The sequence below is a fragment of the Castor canadensis genome, chromosome 5, assembly GCF_047511655.1.
Source record: "Castor canadensis chromosome 5, mCasCan1.hap1v2, whole genome shotgun sequence".
Classification (NCBI taxonomy): domain Eukaryota; kingdom Metazoa; phylum Chordata; class Mammalia; order Rodentia; family Castoridae; genus Castor; species Castor canadensis.
Window position 1 is genome coordinate 182,163,804 of NC_133390.1, and position 14,541 is coordinate 182,178,344.

At 54.5% G+C, this 14,541-nt stretch overlaps 2 protein-coding genes across 9 annotated transcripts; both read right to left on the reverse strand.

The window, feature by feature from the left end:
* Positions 1–371: 371 nt before the first annotated feature.
* Rgs19 (regulator of G protein signaling 19) lies at positions 372–6,431 on the reverse strand. 7 transcript variants are annotated; one of them, XM_074075201.1, is made up of 7 exons: positions 6,115–6,253; positions 5,327–5,925; positions 3,507–3,595; positions 3,261–3,382; positions 1,380–1,454; positions 1,057–1,291; positions 372–985 (listed from the first exon to the last, which is right to left on the reverse strand). In XM_074075201.1, the coding sequence occupies exons 3-7, from the start codon at positions 3,534–3,536 to the stop codon at positions 794–796; spliced, it is 654 nt and encodes a 217-aa protein (XP_073931302.1). In that variant the 5' UTR covers positions 3,537–3,595; positions 5,327–5,925; positions 6,115–6,253; the 3' UTR covers positions 372–793. The 7 variants fall into 7 exon arrangements, with proteins under 7 accessions (XP_073931302.1, XP_020016647.2, XP_073931303.1 ...); XM_020161058.2 differs by lacking the exon at positions 5,327–5,925 and having other exon boundaries at positions 6,115–6,431; XM_074075202.1 differs by lacking the exon at positions 6,115–6,253 and having other exon boundaries at positions 5,464–6,072.
* A 2,780-nt stretch (positions 6,432–9,211) lies between these two features.
* On the reverse strand, positions 9,212–11,140 carry Lkaaear1 (LKAAEAR motif containing 1). Of its 2 annotated transcripts, XM_020161063.2 has the most exons (3): positions 9,750–11,140; positions 9,492–9,614; positions 9,212–9,417 (listed from the first exon to the last, which is right to left on the reverse strand). In XM_020161063.2, the coding sequence occupies exons 1-3, from the start codon at positions 10,140–10,142 to the stop codon at positions 9,358–9,360; spliced, it is 576 nt and encodes a 191-aa protein (XP_020016652.1). In that variant the 5' UTR covers positions 10,143–11,140; the 3' UTR covers positions 9,212–9,357. The 2 variants fall into 2 exon arrangements, with proteins under 2 accessions (XP_020016652.1, XP_073931300.1); XM_074075199.1 differs by having other exon boundaries at positions 9,492–11,127.
* Positions 11,141–14,541: the final 3,401 nt, after the last annotated feature.

The following is a 14,541-nucleotide window of genomic DNA, read 5'->3' on the forward strand; positions in this document are numbered from 1 at the left end:
CTCTTGGGAAGGTCATCTCATCAGCCCTGCCCCAGCCAGGCCCCGTGGGAGATGGTCCACTTAGGGCCTGGGAAGTACTTCCCATCACATCTTAAAGTCTTTGCAAGGTGCTGACCCATTTCAGAGTGGGAAGGCCAAGGCTGAGCACAGTCACTTACTGGGGCCACTGCTGTGGGATAGGGCCAGGGCCAGGCACAGGGCAGAATCTGGCATGATCCACTTCTCTAACTTCCCTGAACATGGATGAACAGAGGCTTCTGCTTTAGAAATATCTTCAAGAATAAGCCTGTTTTTGGTGCTTGGAGGAATGAAAATGAATTTGGAAACATTTTTCTCTCTTTTTTGATAAACAGTAAGGATATGTTACCAGGTTTAAAGTTCATGAACATATAAAATATAATTGGGCCCTGTCACTTGAGCTTCATTCTGAGGTTCCACATCTGGTTCTGAGGTTCTGGGGTGCAGACTACTCAAGCAAGAATATCTCTTGCTGTAAACCAGATGGTGTAGAGGTTCTGTCTCTACCAGAGGAATGTCATGGGTACACGGTTGCCTGGGAGGCAGCCCCAGTGAGGCTATAGTTCCAAGCTTCCTCCTGGGAGGGGCCCCCAGCCCACCCTACGGCTGGAGCTGTTGGACCAGGCAAGGGCAAACCAGGGAGTGTGGCATATTCCACCAGGACTGGGTCTGCCTCCAGGGCTGGGGATTCCCAGCCAGCCAGGTGGAATCCAGGTGTGAACCCTGAGTCTGCTTACAGGAGGGGTGGAGTGTCTGTGCCACCCAGGTAGGTGGCCTAGGCCTCAGAGGAGGACTGTGGGGCTCCACGAAGCAGCAGGGCACGGTAGGTGGGAGAGCTGAGAAATCGAGGGTAGGAGTCCCGGTGCATGAGTGTATAGATCTGCAGCTGTGCATCATCAAACGTGTGAGCTGACGGCTCCTGCATCTTCCTGTTGATGCCCTCCCGCACACGGGAGTCCAGGCTCACCTGTGGGATGGGCATTGAGGTGAGGGCCTCACCTCCCAGGCTTCCCCCACCCATCCTGGCAGCTGGCGCACCTCCTTGGGGGACAGGATAGACACGTAGTCCTCGTAGATGAGCCGAGCCTTCTCATCCACCACGTGCTGGTTGGCCTCTGCTTTCAGCTCCTCGCAGGCCAGCCAGAAGAGCATGTTCTCCTCGCTGTACTCAGTGCGCAGGAATGCCCGGAACACACTGCGGCCCGCTGGGCTGTGCATCAGCTTGTCAAAGGACTGAGCCCAGCTCTGTACCTCTTCCGGGCTTGGGGGGGTGCTGTGGGCATTGGGGCCAGACCATGTCAAGCCCAAGGGACACACATGCACAAACCCACACACCCACACATGGCAGCAGCTAGACTCACCAAGCTTCGCAACTGGGGAGGGGCTGCAGCTTGCTCTCCCGGGAGGCCTGCCATGCTCGCCGCCGCTCTTGGTTCCTAGTGGCAAAGGAAGGTGACACTGCCCTATGCCCCAGGGCCTGCACATGCCACTGCAGCCACATGTGGGCTTTGGCACATGGGTAAGCACGACACATGGATGCCCAGCACACACACACACACACACACACACACACACACACACACACACACGCTGCTGCAGGGAGGGCTTTTACACTCCAGTGGGCCCTTTACACTCTTAACCTCCCTCCCCACCCTACACACACTGAATCTGCTTGTCCAGGTGGCTGTCCTAGCCACAGCCTAAGCCCTCTTTTTCTTGCTCATGTTGGACTGCATGTGCTTCTGGGACTCTTCAATGTCCTCGTGCCCTTCTCTCTCCCTGGCCTATTAGGGAAGAACTTGCTCCTCAACCTTGACCTAAGGTTCATCCCCCTTACCCCACTTTTTTTTTTTTTTTTGGCAGTACTGGACTTTGAACTCAGGGCCTGGTGCTTGCTAGGCAAATGCTCTACCACTTAAGCCATGCTCACAACCCTTTTTCTTTTTGCTTTTGTGGTACCGGGGCTTGAACTCAGGGCCTACACCTTGAGCCACTCCACCAGCCCCTTTTTGTGTTAGGTATTTTTGATAGGGTCTCACAAACTATTTGCCTCTGCTGGCTTTGAACTTTCATCCTCCTGATTTCTACCTTCTGAGTAGCTAGGATTATAGGCGTGAGCCACTGGTGCCCGGTGCCCCCAACCATTTTTGCTTTAGTTATTTTTCAGATAGGATCTCAAGCTTTTTGTCCCAGCCAGCCTCAGACTGAGATCCTCCTACCCAAGTAGTAGGGATTACAGAAGCACACCACTACGCCCAGTATATCCCTTTCTTGAGGAGGCCACTAACAGATCCACACTGCAATGTGGATTGCCTAATGTCAGCAATGTGACTTGCTGGCTAATGCAGGGTAACAGCTCCTGCCTACATGTCTACACCTATCTGGTCCTGGATCCTGACCCCTGGCTCTCTGTAAGGGGAACCTCCCGTCTCTGTTGGTCCATGCCCACCTGGCCACTCTGCCAGCTGACAGATATCTCAGACCCAAAGGTCTGGACCATGTCCAGCTCCTCAGCAGCAACACAGCCCAAGCCTCCTCACCTTGTCCCGTCCTTTGGATACAAAGCCAAACTCCCCGTGAGCCCTAACTAAACATACCCCATCTTTATCTTGTCTGGGCTCAGGTCTCAGTAGCTTACTGATTAGGTTAGAACCCACTTTTGCATCTCTAAGCTTGTGTAGGGGCCAGGCCTCTCTGTAAGGCAGGAAATGTACACAAGCTTTCCTACACTGGTAGGACATCCTATTTACTACTTGAAGGCCACTCTTGCCCTCAAGCAGAGGCCCAAAGACTCCCCAGTACCTTTTGTGCCCTAGAGCCAGCTGCTCTGTCTCAGCTCAAATGTGCCCCCCATTGTACAAAATCTAGAGAGTTTGAGCCTAGCTTGTTCTACCACAGTTCCAAAGGGTCCAGGTTGGGGGCGCACAGTGGCATTGACAGGTATGTGTTCAGTGCATGGGTGCCCTGTACATGCAGCAAGCTTGCATATGGGTAGAACTTCTGCACATAGGTACAAGAGCTACACAAAGACCCCTGAGGGGCCTGCGTGCTAACCAGCAGCCACCAGGGTCCAGCAGCCCCTTATAGTGCTCTAAGGTGGTAGGGACAATTGTCTTCAGGTGATGCCTTGGAGACACCAGAGGGTGTGGGGAGCAGGACCCTGTTCTGTCCCTCCCAGTCCCACGTACCCTGTTCTGCCCCCATGAGCTATGTCCCCCCCCTCCACCTCCAGGACCACATACCAGGAGCAGCTGCAGCAGCAGCACCAGCACAAGCAGCAAGGATTGCGGCTGGGGGCTGGTGGGGGTGCTGTGTCATGGTTGGACATCGAGGGGGGCCTGTCCGCCTCCTCTGGCCCTGTATGCTGGGGAAGATGGGGCCTCCTCAGCCTCCAGGCCAGAACCCTGTACCCCTGCCCACTCCGCCCCAGTGGTTGGGCTCCTAAGGGCATGACCCTTTGGCCCCCAGGTGTCTAGGAAATGGCGTACCTGCTTCTCAGCCTCATGCGGGGTGGGCATGGGTGGGTGGAAGGGGTCGCCCAGGCTCCGTGGTGCCAGCTCTGGACCCTCACCACAGCCTGGGGGGTTAGGGAGAGGAGCCGAGTTCTGACTGAGCACCTGTGACCTGTTCCCCTTCCCCCCCAACTCCCCTTCAGCGATCCTGAGAGGATCTCTTCTCTGTTCACCAAGCCCTGCCCACCCAACCTGAGTACATGGGCACTCTGACTCCACCCCAGCCCACACCAGGGTTGTGAGGAGGTCCAGGTTAGTGTAGAGGAGGCTGCAGCAGTTTCTTTAGCTCCTCATTTCAGGTTGGGTCTCATCTGAGACCCACATGGGATTCTGGACACCCCCATTCGCTCAGTCCCTGGGAAGCCGGAAGCCTGGGTTCCTCTTTCTTGGCTTCCGGCTCCTGGCCCCTCCCAAGGGGGCTGAGGCTTCAGGCTGGTGCATGGGTATCAGACATTCCAAGCCACTTCCTCCCTCTAGGGTGCTTCTGCCTCAGACTGTGGGCAGGGAGGTGGGTATAGGTACTTCACAAGAAGAGAGGCCTGAGGACAGCTAGGGGCCTTGGGGACTTGAGTGGGACTCTGGGCTGGGCCTCCTGGGGGTGCAAAGCATGGGGACTGCACTAGTGAGGAATGTGTACCCAGGGAACAAGGTTCTTTGGTCCTCAGCTGCCCCCGACAACCCCCATCTTCACCTGGGTTTTCTTTCATTCTTGCATAGGGTTTCCAGGTTGCAAAACCTGTAGGAGTCCTAGCCCAGGAAGTTGGGGCAGCAATGTTGGGGGTTGAAACCTCAGGAGGTCTCTACTGGGGGTTCAGTGGTTGGGTTCTCCCTTCCCAGAGTTTGAGCTACACCCTCACAGGAGAGTTCCAGGGTGCTCCCCCAAGTCACCTCAAATCCCGGTGTTTGGGAGGGGGACGATGGAGCAAGGTGGCCAATCAGCATCCTGGAAACAGTTTTGAATGCCCTCCCCCAGGCCTGGAGCCCTTTTCTCGTGTCTACCCCTTCCCTTTCAGAAGTCAGGGGCTCACAGTCTGTTTGCGTTCTCATTTAATTTCCATCCTCCTGCTGCCCCTCCCGCTTTTCATCCTGTTTCCTCCCAGTTTGGCCTCTCCAGTCTCTCAGGACTCCTTGAGTGGTGGCTAGGAGGAGACAGTGCCTCAAGTTCTGCACACTTAGGGCACCTCACTACCTGCCTGGCTTCCTTTGAGATGGTAGGTCCCACAGGCTCCCAAGGAGCAGAGCTGAAGGGAACATAGAAGTAGCCCACAGCTGGGCTTCCCTCCCCATCAAGCTTCTAGGGAAAGGAAGGGGCGTGGCAGCCTGAGGTCCGGTGGCTACCCAGAACTCCTCTTCCTCCTCTACACCCCCACCCTGCAGACAGTCCCTTGGAGGCTCCATCTCCAACCAGTTCTGAATTGGAGGAGACAGTGTGGGGTGTGGGGTCTGTGGTCTGCTGGGGCCAGCTTGGTGCGGAGGTGGGAGTCAGCCACTCTTCCCAGCTGCAGGCACCCCTGGGCTGCCTCCCTTCTCTCTGGGGGGGGGCCACAGGATCTGAATTAAGGTCATCCTGCCCCTCATCCTGTTTTTGAGGTGCTCCTCTCCTTTCCCAGTCCCCAGGCTTTGGCCCTCAAGCTTGGACTGGGAGAGGCCAGACAGGCGGCAAGTCTGATCTCTGGGGACAGAAGCTCCCCGGGGAGTGGCTGCCGTCCTGCTCCACAGAAGGAAAAAGAACGATGAAGCCCGCCCAGTCCAAAAAAAGAATAAGGAAATATGACAATCCCAGAAAAGTGTCATACCTTTGGGAGGAGGGCTGACAGAGGAGTTCCATTCCCACTTCTACCCAGTACCTTTCTTTTCTGTAGCCCCAACCGGCTTCTCCACGGCAGGACAGGCCTCCCTAGCCTCAGCAACTCTGGTTGGACTTCCCACTAACCTCACGCTTTTTGCCGGTGGGGTCGTCTGGAGGGCTTGTTCTCAGGCCCTTTTCCCCAGCCTCTGACGCCCCCACCCCTTCCTTAAGGAACTCGCCATGGCGCTCCACTCACCAGCGACCCAAAGGCGGGTGGGAGCAAAAGGGCCGGGCCCGGTGTGGGCCCCACCCTGGCTGTCGAAGGGGCGTGCTCTGCAGTAGCAGGGACTCAAGTCAGACAGCAGGAGGTACTCCTGCGGCGTTCTGGAGGGAGGAGGGCGCGCGGAGTCCTGCTCGGCTGGGGCCGGGGGCGCAGCGCCTCCCCTGTGGCTTGCAGGGCCGAGTGGCAGCAGACCCAACGCACCGGGCGGGGGCTGACGGGGTGTCCCGCCCGGCCCCTCCCCACCAGGCTAGAGGGGTGGCAGACGCGGAAACCTGGGTTCTTCCGGCCCCCACTTTTGAGCAATCACTTCCCCACGCTCTGAGCTGCAGAAAAAAGGGGAACTCTGCTGCGGCGCCCCCTCCCCCACACGCGGGGGACGGGCTTAGGTCCCACCGCAGCTCAGGTCCACGTGGACCGCTGCCGGAGTCCGAAAGCCGAGCCGCCGCCCGCTCCGCTGGTCCCGCTCGCACCTCTGCGACCCGCCCGCAGTTCGGCGCCGCGCGCGCACTCACCGCCGCGCTCCCGCGCCGCCACCGCCCGCGCGCTCCGAGGTCCGGCCGTTCTCCGGGGAGGGGGCGCAGGCGCAGTGCGCAGGCGCCTCGGCGGCACTTCCCCAAAGCGAGGGGCCGGGACTTCCTCGAGTCGGGAGCGCCCCGCCCCGCGCTCCGTGCCCGCGCCCCACCCGCTGGCCGCACGTCGCTTGGCTGTGGCTCGGTGGCCCCCGGAGGTGAGGCGCGCAGACATCTGCCGAGCTGGAGTCCAGCTCTGGTCAGCGGGGCCCTTCCAGCCTTTCCATCCAGGCGCTCATTTAGTGTGGGGCACCAGAGCCGATCCCACGCACTACTTGATCTGCTTGAGCAACAAGAGGCTTCTGGGAAGGACTGGCCGGTGGGACTGCCCGCCTGTCTGACCTTTCGCCTTCTTGAGCCTCCTCTGTAAAATGGGGTCAAGGGCCTGTCACCTTACTTTGGAGCCTTCCCAAGGAAGGAGGGAGGTTCCTGAGCTGCAGCACGGTGGACACTGGGGGTGCAAATGTTTACATCCAGTCACTCAGAATTTCCCCTGGGACTTGGCGAGTCCCTGCTGATCCCTCAAGCTTCTCCAAGATAGCCTTTGCCAAAAATGCCCTCTTCGGCCAACTCTCCTGTTCTTTTCTGATGGGTGCAGACCGTGAGTTCATTATCCCAGTGTACTCTGGTCCTGTGACCCTGCTCTGGAAGTGGTCTGCAGAGCATCTGTGATCCCCTTGGGTCACTTGGCTCCTGCCCTCCGTAGTACAGGGACACAGCCTGGCCAGTTCTAGGTGTCAGGGTCCTGTTCACAAAATGCCTTCCAATTGCACAAGTCATATGTGCACACTCCACAAAGCTCTGAGATGCAAAGCCAAGTGGAGATATCACAGAAGCTTTTCATTCATTTGGCAAGTATCTGAGGTTCCCTGTGTGCTAGGCAGTGAGCCATACAGACCAGTCTGGAGCTGTTGGGGGCAGAGGTAGGGGAGTGGGTTGGCAGACAAGAAATGGACAAGGTGAGAGATGAGGAGGGCTGAAGAGTACAGTGTCTTCAGGGGGTTTGGCTGAACAAAGAGTAGTGGGTGAGCACCTGGGGGCTGCCAAGCTGCCTTCAATGTTGTGTGCCCAGGGCCTGGTGACTTGATCACAGAACTGACTGCTAAGTTGATGTTACATGCAGAGCAGAGTCCAGAAAGCCCGCCAGAACTGGAGGCAGCTGCTTTTTAGTCCAGATAACAGTCCTGAGAGGTAGGTACAGGTGAGGGCAGGGAGGTCCAGCAGAAATGGGCCAGTACCTGATGAGGCCACACAACCAGGTTGATCATACAGCTTGGCATTGTCTTTCCGCTGTGGGGAAATGTGTTGGCAACTTCCAGTGGGTGGGGGTCATTATACTCCCCCCTCTTGGGTCACTCTATATCTCTCTTTCTCCTTTGTCCTCTGGCACCTCAGACCTGTTCTCTACTCCCTCAGCCTCTGCTCCTTGGCACAGAGCATGTTCAAAAATCTAGGAAAGAGCCCAGGAGAGCTGGGAAAGTGTAGTGGGAAGAGCACTTGAACTGTGCTCCACAGTATGATTCCCAGCTCCTCAAAGGCCCTACTGTATTAGCCTAGCACCACAGGTTTTCTTCCTGCAAGCAGAGGAAGCCCAGTCCTCTGCCACCTTCCCTAGCCTTTTCTTCAGACCCAGTCCCTCCCTGTGTGGGGATCAAGGGGCACCCTATGCCATCCCAATATCTGATGCAGAGTTGCCTCAGACCACTGTCTTGCTCGCCTTCTCAGGGTGCTGGACTTTTTCCCAACCCTCTGCCCTCGTGCTCATGTAGAGCACTCACTGTGTGGGGTGCTATGCTGAGACCCTTAAGCATTTGTGAGATTCCCATATTTAAGATGAAGAAACCCAGAGTCAGAGAAGTGATGAAACAATGTGTGACTTTACTAAGCAGACAAAATCCTCCCAGGCATTCAGTAAATCCCCAGAGACAAAATCCTGGGGTACAGATTTCAGGAATCTTGGCCAGAGGAGTCCAGGGTTGGCTGTCATACTGTGCCACTGACTCTTCAGAGGCACACATCAGGGTGTGAGTGGCCACCACTCCTGGATGAAGAGACAGCTTCCCCTTCCCTGTCTGTTTTCCCCTGCCAAGCCCACCATCTCTCTGCCTCTCTTCTCCCTCCCCCACCCCTTGTTTCTCTTCTCTTCCCCTGGGAGCTGCTGCTGACCTGTGAGCTCTGCACAGTGTGGGCTTGAATCAAGGTCCAGAACAAAAACAGGCCAAAAAAGGTAAAGGGTCACGTTGGGGGGCGGGGAGGAGAAGGGCCAACTGAAGGGACAGAAAGCTGGGGACTGGTCACCAGTAAGCAGGATTCCTTGTTGGACCCCAGCTCAGACCTCTACCTTTCCTACTAGATCTGTCCTCTGTTCCAGGCAGAACCAGTGGGAGTCCCCTGGTAGAGGCATGGTTGTCTGGTTTCCTGCAGCTCCTACCTCTATTCATCTGCTGGCAGGGGCTAGGAGGGAGGTAAGGGAGAGGGACCAAGAGGAGCCTCAGGTTCTGCAAAGAGCCCATAAGAGAGAAGAGGAACAGCTGTCCAGAACCTGGGGAGTTTTCAGAGCCCAGCAGTCGGAATGGGAAGCTATGGCTTCCTTTCTGTGCTGCATGTATGGTGGGGACAGTGGGGACCAAGTGCACAGGAGGCTATTCATGGATGAAAGGAAGGCTAGAGGATGGGCTTTCTGTCCTGGCATGCAGGGGCCTGGGGCACCCTCCTACAGTCTCTTGGTCCTCTGGGCACTGCTGGCCACTCTCCAAAGGCCATCGTTGGCTTGTGAAGTTACTCCCTCTCCTAGAATGCTGCTCGGACCTCTTAAGGGATGACTTTAACAGCCCTGCCTTCTGGGGGTGCTGGAGCTGGGGCAGGCTCTTCCTCTTGCCCTGCTATACACCAGGGGCGTCTATGGTCCAGGAGGGCATCAGGTGCCTGATGGAGGCAGGCTGGAGTTCGGAGATAGGGGTGTTCCCGTGCCCCATTACCTTGTTACACCTACTAGCAACTTCTTACTTTGTCAGGGTAGCTCTACTCCTGTGTCCCGCTCTCTGTGACTGGGATGTGGGAGAGGCAATGTCCATACTGGCCTCTTCCCTTCTGGGGCGTAGGGAAGAATGACAGGGAAGACCAAAGAGCCCTGGAAAAAGAACTTTATATGTTAGGGTGGGGCACAGCCGCACGCCTATGTCGCTGTCATCGCGGGAAGATTCTGTCATCCACGGCCTCTTCCAGGATGGTCTCCACGCGCCTCCGCTGTAGGGAGAGGGGTTGGGGCCGGTGTGTGCAGAAGCGCGGAGCCCTCCCACCTTCCCGGGGCTTGCTGGCACCTCTTGCCGGTTCAGAGGGTCTGGGATCCGCGTGGGCTTCAGCTGTGGTGGCAGGAACAGCTCGAGTCGCATGGCGGCGCGCGCGGAGTCCTGACGCTGGATCAGGAGCGCGATTTCCTCTGCCTGCGGGCGGGAGCTGGCTGAGCTGCACCGCACAGCGCCCCAGCTGCGCCCCGGCTGTGCCCAGCCATCTACCCCCTCCCGCAGGCTCGGCCGGTCTTCTCTGCCGCGGTGCGGCGTCCTCGGATTCCTGCTCACCCGCATGCGAGTGTAGCGCAGCCGCAGGGCGCGGACTCGGCCGCGGGCCTCAGCTGCCCTGAGGACTCCCAGCAGTCGGTTCTGGCGTTCTGCCGGCAGTTCGCGTGACTGCGTCCAGATGCCGGGGTCTGGCATGCGGTACGGCACCTCCACCAACCCGCTGGGGAAAATGGAGGCGGCCGCGCCCACGTCCTCAAGCAGGTCGCCAAACAGCAGGTGGCGGCGGCGCTGCGTGGGGGGCAAGCTCGCCAGCCCTTGCAGCGTCAGGGCCCAGCCCGGCCGAGGGGGCTCCATCGGGGGCTTGCCTCGCGTGCGTTTCTCACCGGGCCCGGCTCCCGGCGTGCGTTTCCCGGCCCGATCCCGAGCCGCGCCCTTCGCCGGCGGAGGCGGCATCCCGCACCTGTGGAGGGAAGTGGAAACTTCCGCTGCTTGGGCTTCAGTTCTGTCCCTGCGGGTCTTTCCGCAGCCACCTTAAGACACTGTACCTCTGGCTTCCGCCCCTTTGAGGGAGCGCCTTCCTGTAGTTACTACACGTTCTCATCAGCTCAGGCCCTTCGCTGATCCGACTCAGACCTGCAGTCGGCTAGGACTGCCTGATCCACTCAAAAGTTTTTAGGAATTGCCCTTCCTGCCCCATAGTTTCTTTCTTTTCACGCTTGCTAGGCAGGTGCTCTACCACTTGAGCCACTCCACCAGCCCCTACCCGATGTTTTGATTGAATTGAGGAAAGACTGAGACCCCCTGCACCAATCTCAGGCTTTTAGGCATGGGACTGCCCTGGTTGAGGTTTGTGGACCTCTGGTGTGCTTCATGGTCCTCATGTCTGCGGTCACCGGTCATTCAGCGACTACTCCTCTTCCCCACTCCAGTGAACTCCCGGGAACTGGTCTGGTCTGTCCTGCCCCAGGATCGGTCCCATGACTCCAAGGCCTTTGTGTTGGAGGTGGGGGTGAAGGGCATGGGTTTTCATGGTATCTTGAGCAGAGGACCTTGTGTGTGTGTGTGTGTGTGTATGTGCTCATGCCTGTGTGGTGTGCACGTGTGTCTGTTGGGGAGGTTCTTTGTAGCTATGTGTGTGTCTGGGTCCCTGTGTACTGTTCCTGGGAGGAACAGTGAACTGGCTCCCTTCCCTCCTCCTGGCCTGTCCCTTGATGGGCCTAGATGTGGGGAGCAGAGTTTAGGGAGGAGGTGACAGAGGGGGAATGTCCCACTAGGGAGGGGCAAGGAAACCCAGCCCAGATCCTTTTTGTCCCCAGCACACAGCACTTCCATGCTGCCCTTTGGCTAGGTCCTGGCTCACTGTAGCAGAGCTACAGTTCTGTATCCTCTCACAAACTCACCGTCTCCCCACTCAGATCAGCTCCAGCCCCTGCCCCTGCCCCTGCTTATCACACCTCTGCCTTCCCTTCCTCTTGGGAACCTCCACCTCAGTCTGGACTCTTCTGGGCTTGTTGACGCTGTTACCCGGCAACTTGGAGCCCCGCCTCAATCCTAACTAGGTGGGGGAGGGGCGGGCCCTCCTGATGGGTCTGGGCGGAACCAGGGCTGAGAGTGTGTCTGAGGGTGAGATGTCCACTCAGGGCTCGAAGTCACCCTCCCACTGAAGTGACTGCTACTTATTCAAAACCTGAGCTTCCTCGACACACTGTTTAGGGCTGTGGCTAGGTCTGTTGGACTAGTTTCCTGGGCAGGGGCTCAGTTATGGAAGACCTTTGTGGCTGAGGCCTGTCTGCTACCCTGGGACAGAACGCAAAACCTTTTATACGTCAAGTTGGGGATCTCAGGAGTCCAGAGGTCTCTCAAGATGAGAGTTGGGTTTGCTGAACTCTAAGTCTCTGAGCCTTGGGCCATAGGTCTCAGATTTCTACACTCTATTTGTGCATTCATTAATTTAATGATATTTTATAACTACTGTGATTCACTTCTAATTAATTAATTCTATAATTTATTCATACATTAATAAATATATTAACACGATGGGCAAGGTGGTTTATGCCTGTAATCCCAGCTACAAAGGGAGCATAGTTAGGAGGATCTTGGTCTGAGGCCTATTTAAAAAGTAACTAAAGCAAAAGGTCTGGGGGCAAAGTTCAAGTTGTAGAGCACTGCCTAGCAAGGACCAGACTCTGAGTTCAAACTCAAGTACTATCAAAAAAAATATATTCACATGCTCATCCCACACATACTAGTAAAATTAGTGTACTAAGTCCATAATCTGCTAACGTGTGCTACTTGCAGGGCCTGTGTATGCATAATTCTTGCCTTCATTCCTAGATGGGTGGATGACACACCTTCTGGAGAGAGGAGCCTGAGTGCCTGCAGCTGGACCCTCCTGGCTCAGGGGTGGGACTCAGCTGAGATTTTGGCCTTTAAGCAGGAGGCTGTTGACTGTTCCCATTATTTTTGGAAGTTTGCCCTGGCTTCTTGATGAGAGGCTGAATTATGACTCTGCAACACTGGGTTCCCAAGTCTGCATTCCCCTCTTCACAACTGGGTGGAATGAGGGTCCCTCTTTCAAGTTCCCAAGCCTCTACGCAAGCAGTGTTCCCAAGGAAGTTCATTTGGAGCACCCCTCTCCCAGCATGTGTCACTGGGGTGTGCTTTGAGGTGTGGACACAGCTTCAACACCAACCCAGGACTGCTGAGGAAGGTCCCTGGGCTCAGGAGGAAGCAGAAATCCTGAGGAGGCACACCAGCAGGCCAACTCCTCCAAGCAGACTTCCTGGACATACAATGCCCAGGTTGGGGATGCTCTGTGCTCCCACAGATAAGTCATTTGAGATTGGGACTCAGACCCTCTTCTTAGCCTCCCAGGGTCCAGGTCAGGAGGACACATGGAGAGGGACTTTCTGGTGGGAGGGGGTTACACAGGGAGCAGGGGAATATTTGGTTCTCCTATGAGAAGGGGCTTTTATCTATTCCTCTGTTTTTTGTGGGCTTGGAAAACATTGATGCTCCCTCCCCTTATTCCCAGCAAGGAACCTAAAGGGACCAGTGCATTTTGGGGTACAGTTAACCCTGTGGGGAGGCAATCCCCACTTGTTCTGGGCCCAGCTGCTGTTTCTATGACCCAGTCATATGTGTTCTTCAAGGGCTAATGGAAATCTGAAACCATGCTTATTGGCACAAAGGTCTGAAAATAAAACTTTGAAATAAAATTAATGAGCTTTACAAGATGTCCCACAACTGATGAATGGATTAAGAAAATGTGGATTTATGTATGATGGAATTTTATTCAGCGATAAAGAATGAAGTTTTGTTGTTTGCAGGTGAACGAATGGAACTGCAGAACATCATCTTAAGTGAAGTAAGCCAGGTTCAGAAGGCCAAAGGCTGTGTGTTTTCTCTCATATGTGGAATATAGACCCAATACGAATACAAACAATATTATAAAAAACAGGTCACGGTAAGGGGAGGTCACTAACAAGAGAGGGAGAGTAAAAGAGGGAAGTTAAGAAGGTGAATATGGTTGATGTACTTTCTATACAAGAATGAATATAGAATTTTTAAACCTGTTGAAATCACCAGAAGAAGAGGACTAAGGTAGAAAGGAGAAAAGTAGAGGGATGAACCAATTTGGGTTATAATAACATATACATGTGGAAATGTCACAGTGAAACTCCCTATATAGTTATCTTAAACAAATAAAAATGTCTTTTTCAAAAATGGAAAACAGGAGGTAAAATAGGCCCTGTTTGGGAGTTGGAACCAGTGGGAGGGGGAGGATAAAGGAAAGGATGAAGAAGTATTATGCACTCATGCATGAAAATGGAAAAATGACTCCTGTTGAAACTATTCCTAGGAAGGGGGTGATAAAGGAGAATGATGGAGGGGTTAAATTCAATGATTATATATTGTAAGAACTTTTGTGAATATCACAATGTATCCCCAGCACAACAATTAAAAAAAAGAAACTTAAAGAAAAGAAAAACAGCTTAAAAATAATAAAAAAAGGACTGGTAAAAAAAATAAAATTAAAAATAAAATTAGTGAGCTTTATTAAATAATTGCCTAACTTAATATTTTACTAAAAAGCTGCACTTTGGGCTGGTGGAGTGGCTCAGGTGGTAGGAGTGCCAGCCTAGCAAGTGTGAGGTCCTGAATTCAAACCCCAGTATTGCACACACAAAAAAAGCTGTGACTGCCAAGTGCTGGTGTCTCACAGCTGTAATCCTTCTCCTTGGGAGGCTGAGACCAGTTTGAGGCTAGCTTGGGTAAATAGTTCACGAGACCCCTATCTCCAAAATAACCAGAATAAAATGGACTGGAGGTGTGGCTTAAATGGTATAGTGCCTGTGTGAAGCCCTGAGTTCAAACCCTGTTTCCACCAAAAAAACTCCAAGACAAACAAAATCTCCAACTCAGTTATTTTATTTCATATATATATATGTATTATTTCATATATATATATTTGTACATATATATAAAATTTTGGGGGGGGTGATGCTGGGGCCGCATTGTTCTAGAAAGCATTCTATTATGGACTTCAAGCTTTTTACAAAAATTTTATAAAGTTAAAATCACAAGGCTGAAGTGACTTACTTTAATGAAACTGAGAATTGTTAAAATCGCTTTTTAATAACATGAGAGGTTGATTGTGGCTTGGCAACTGAATTCCCTGGGTAGCGGCTGTTCCATGTTGGCCACCAAATCATTGATCTGATTCTTGTGCCCCATGTCCAGGGCATGGGCCAGGAGAGTGTGGGGCGGGGAGGAGTGGAGAGCACTTCTGTCTAGGTGGTGAGGCTGGAGCTCCAGTCTGCCATCTGGTCCACAGGCTCTGGGGCACTGG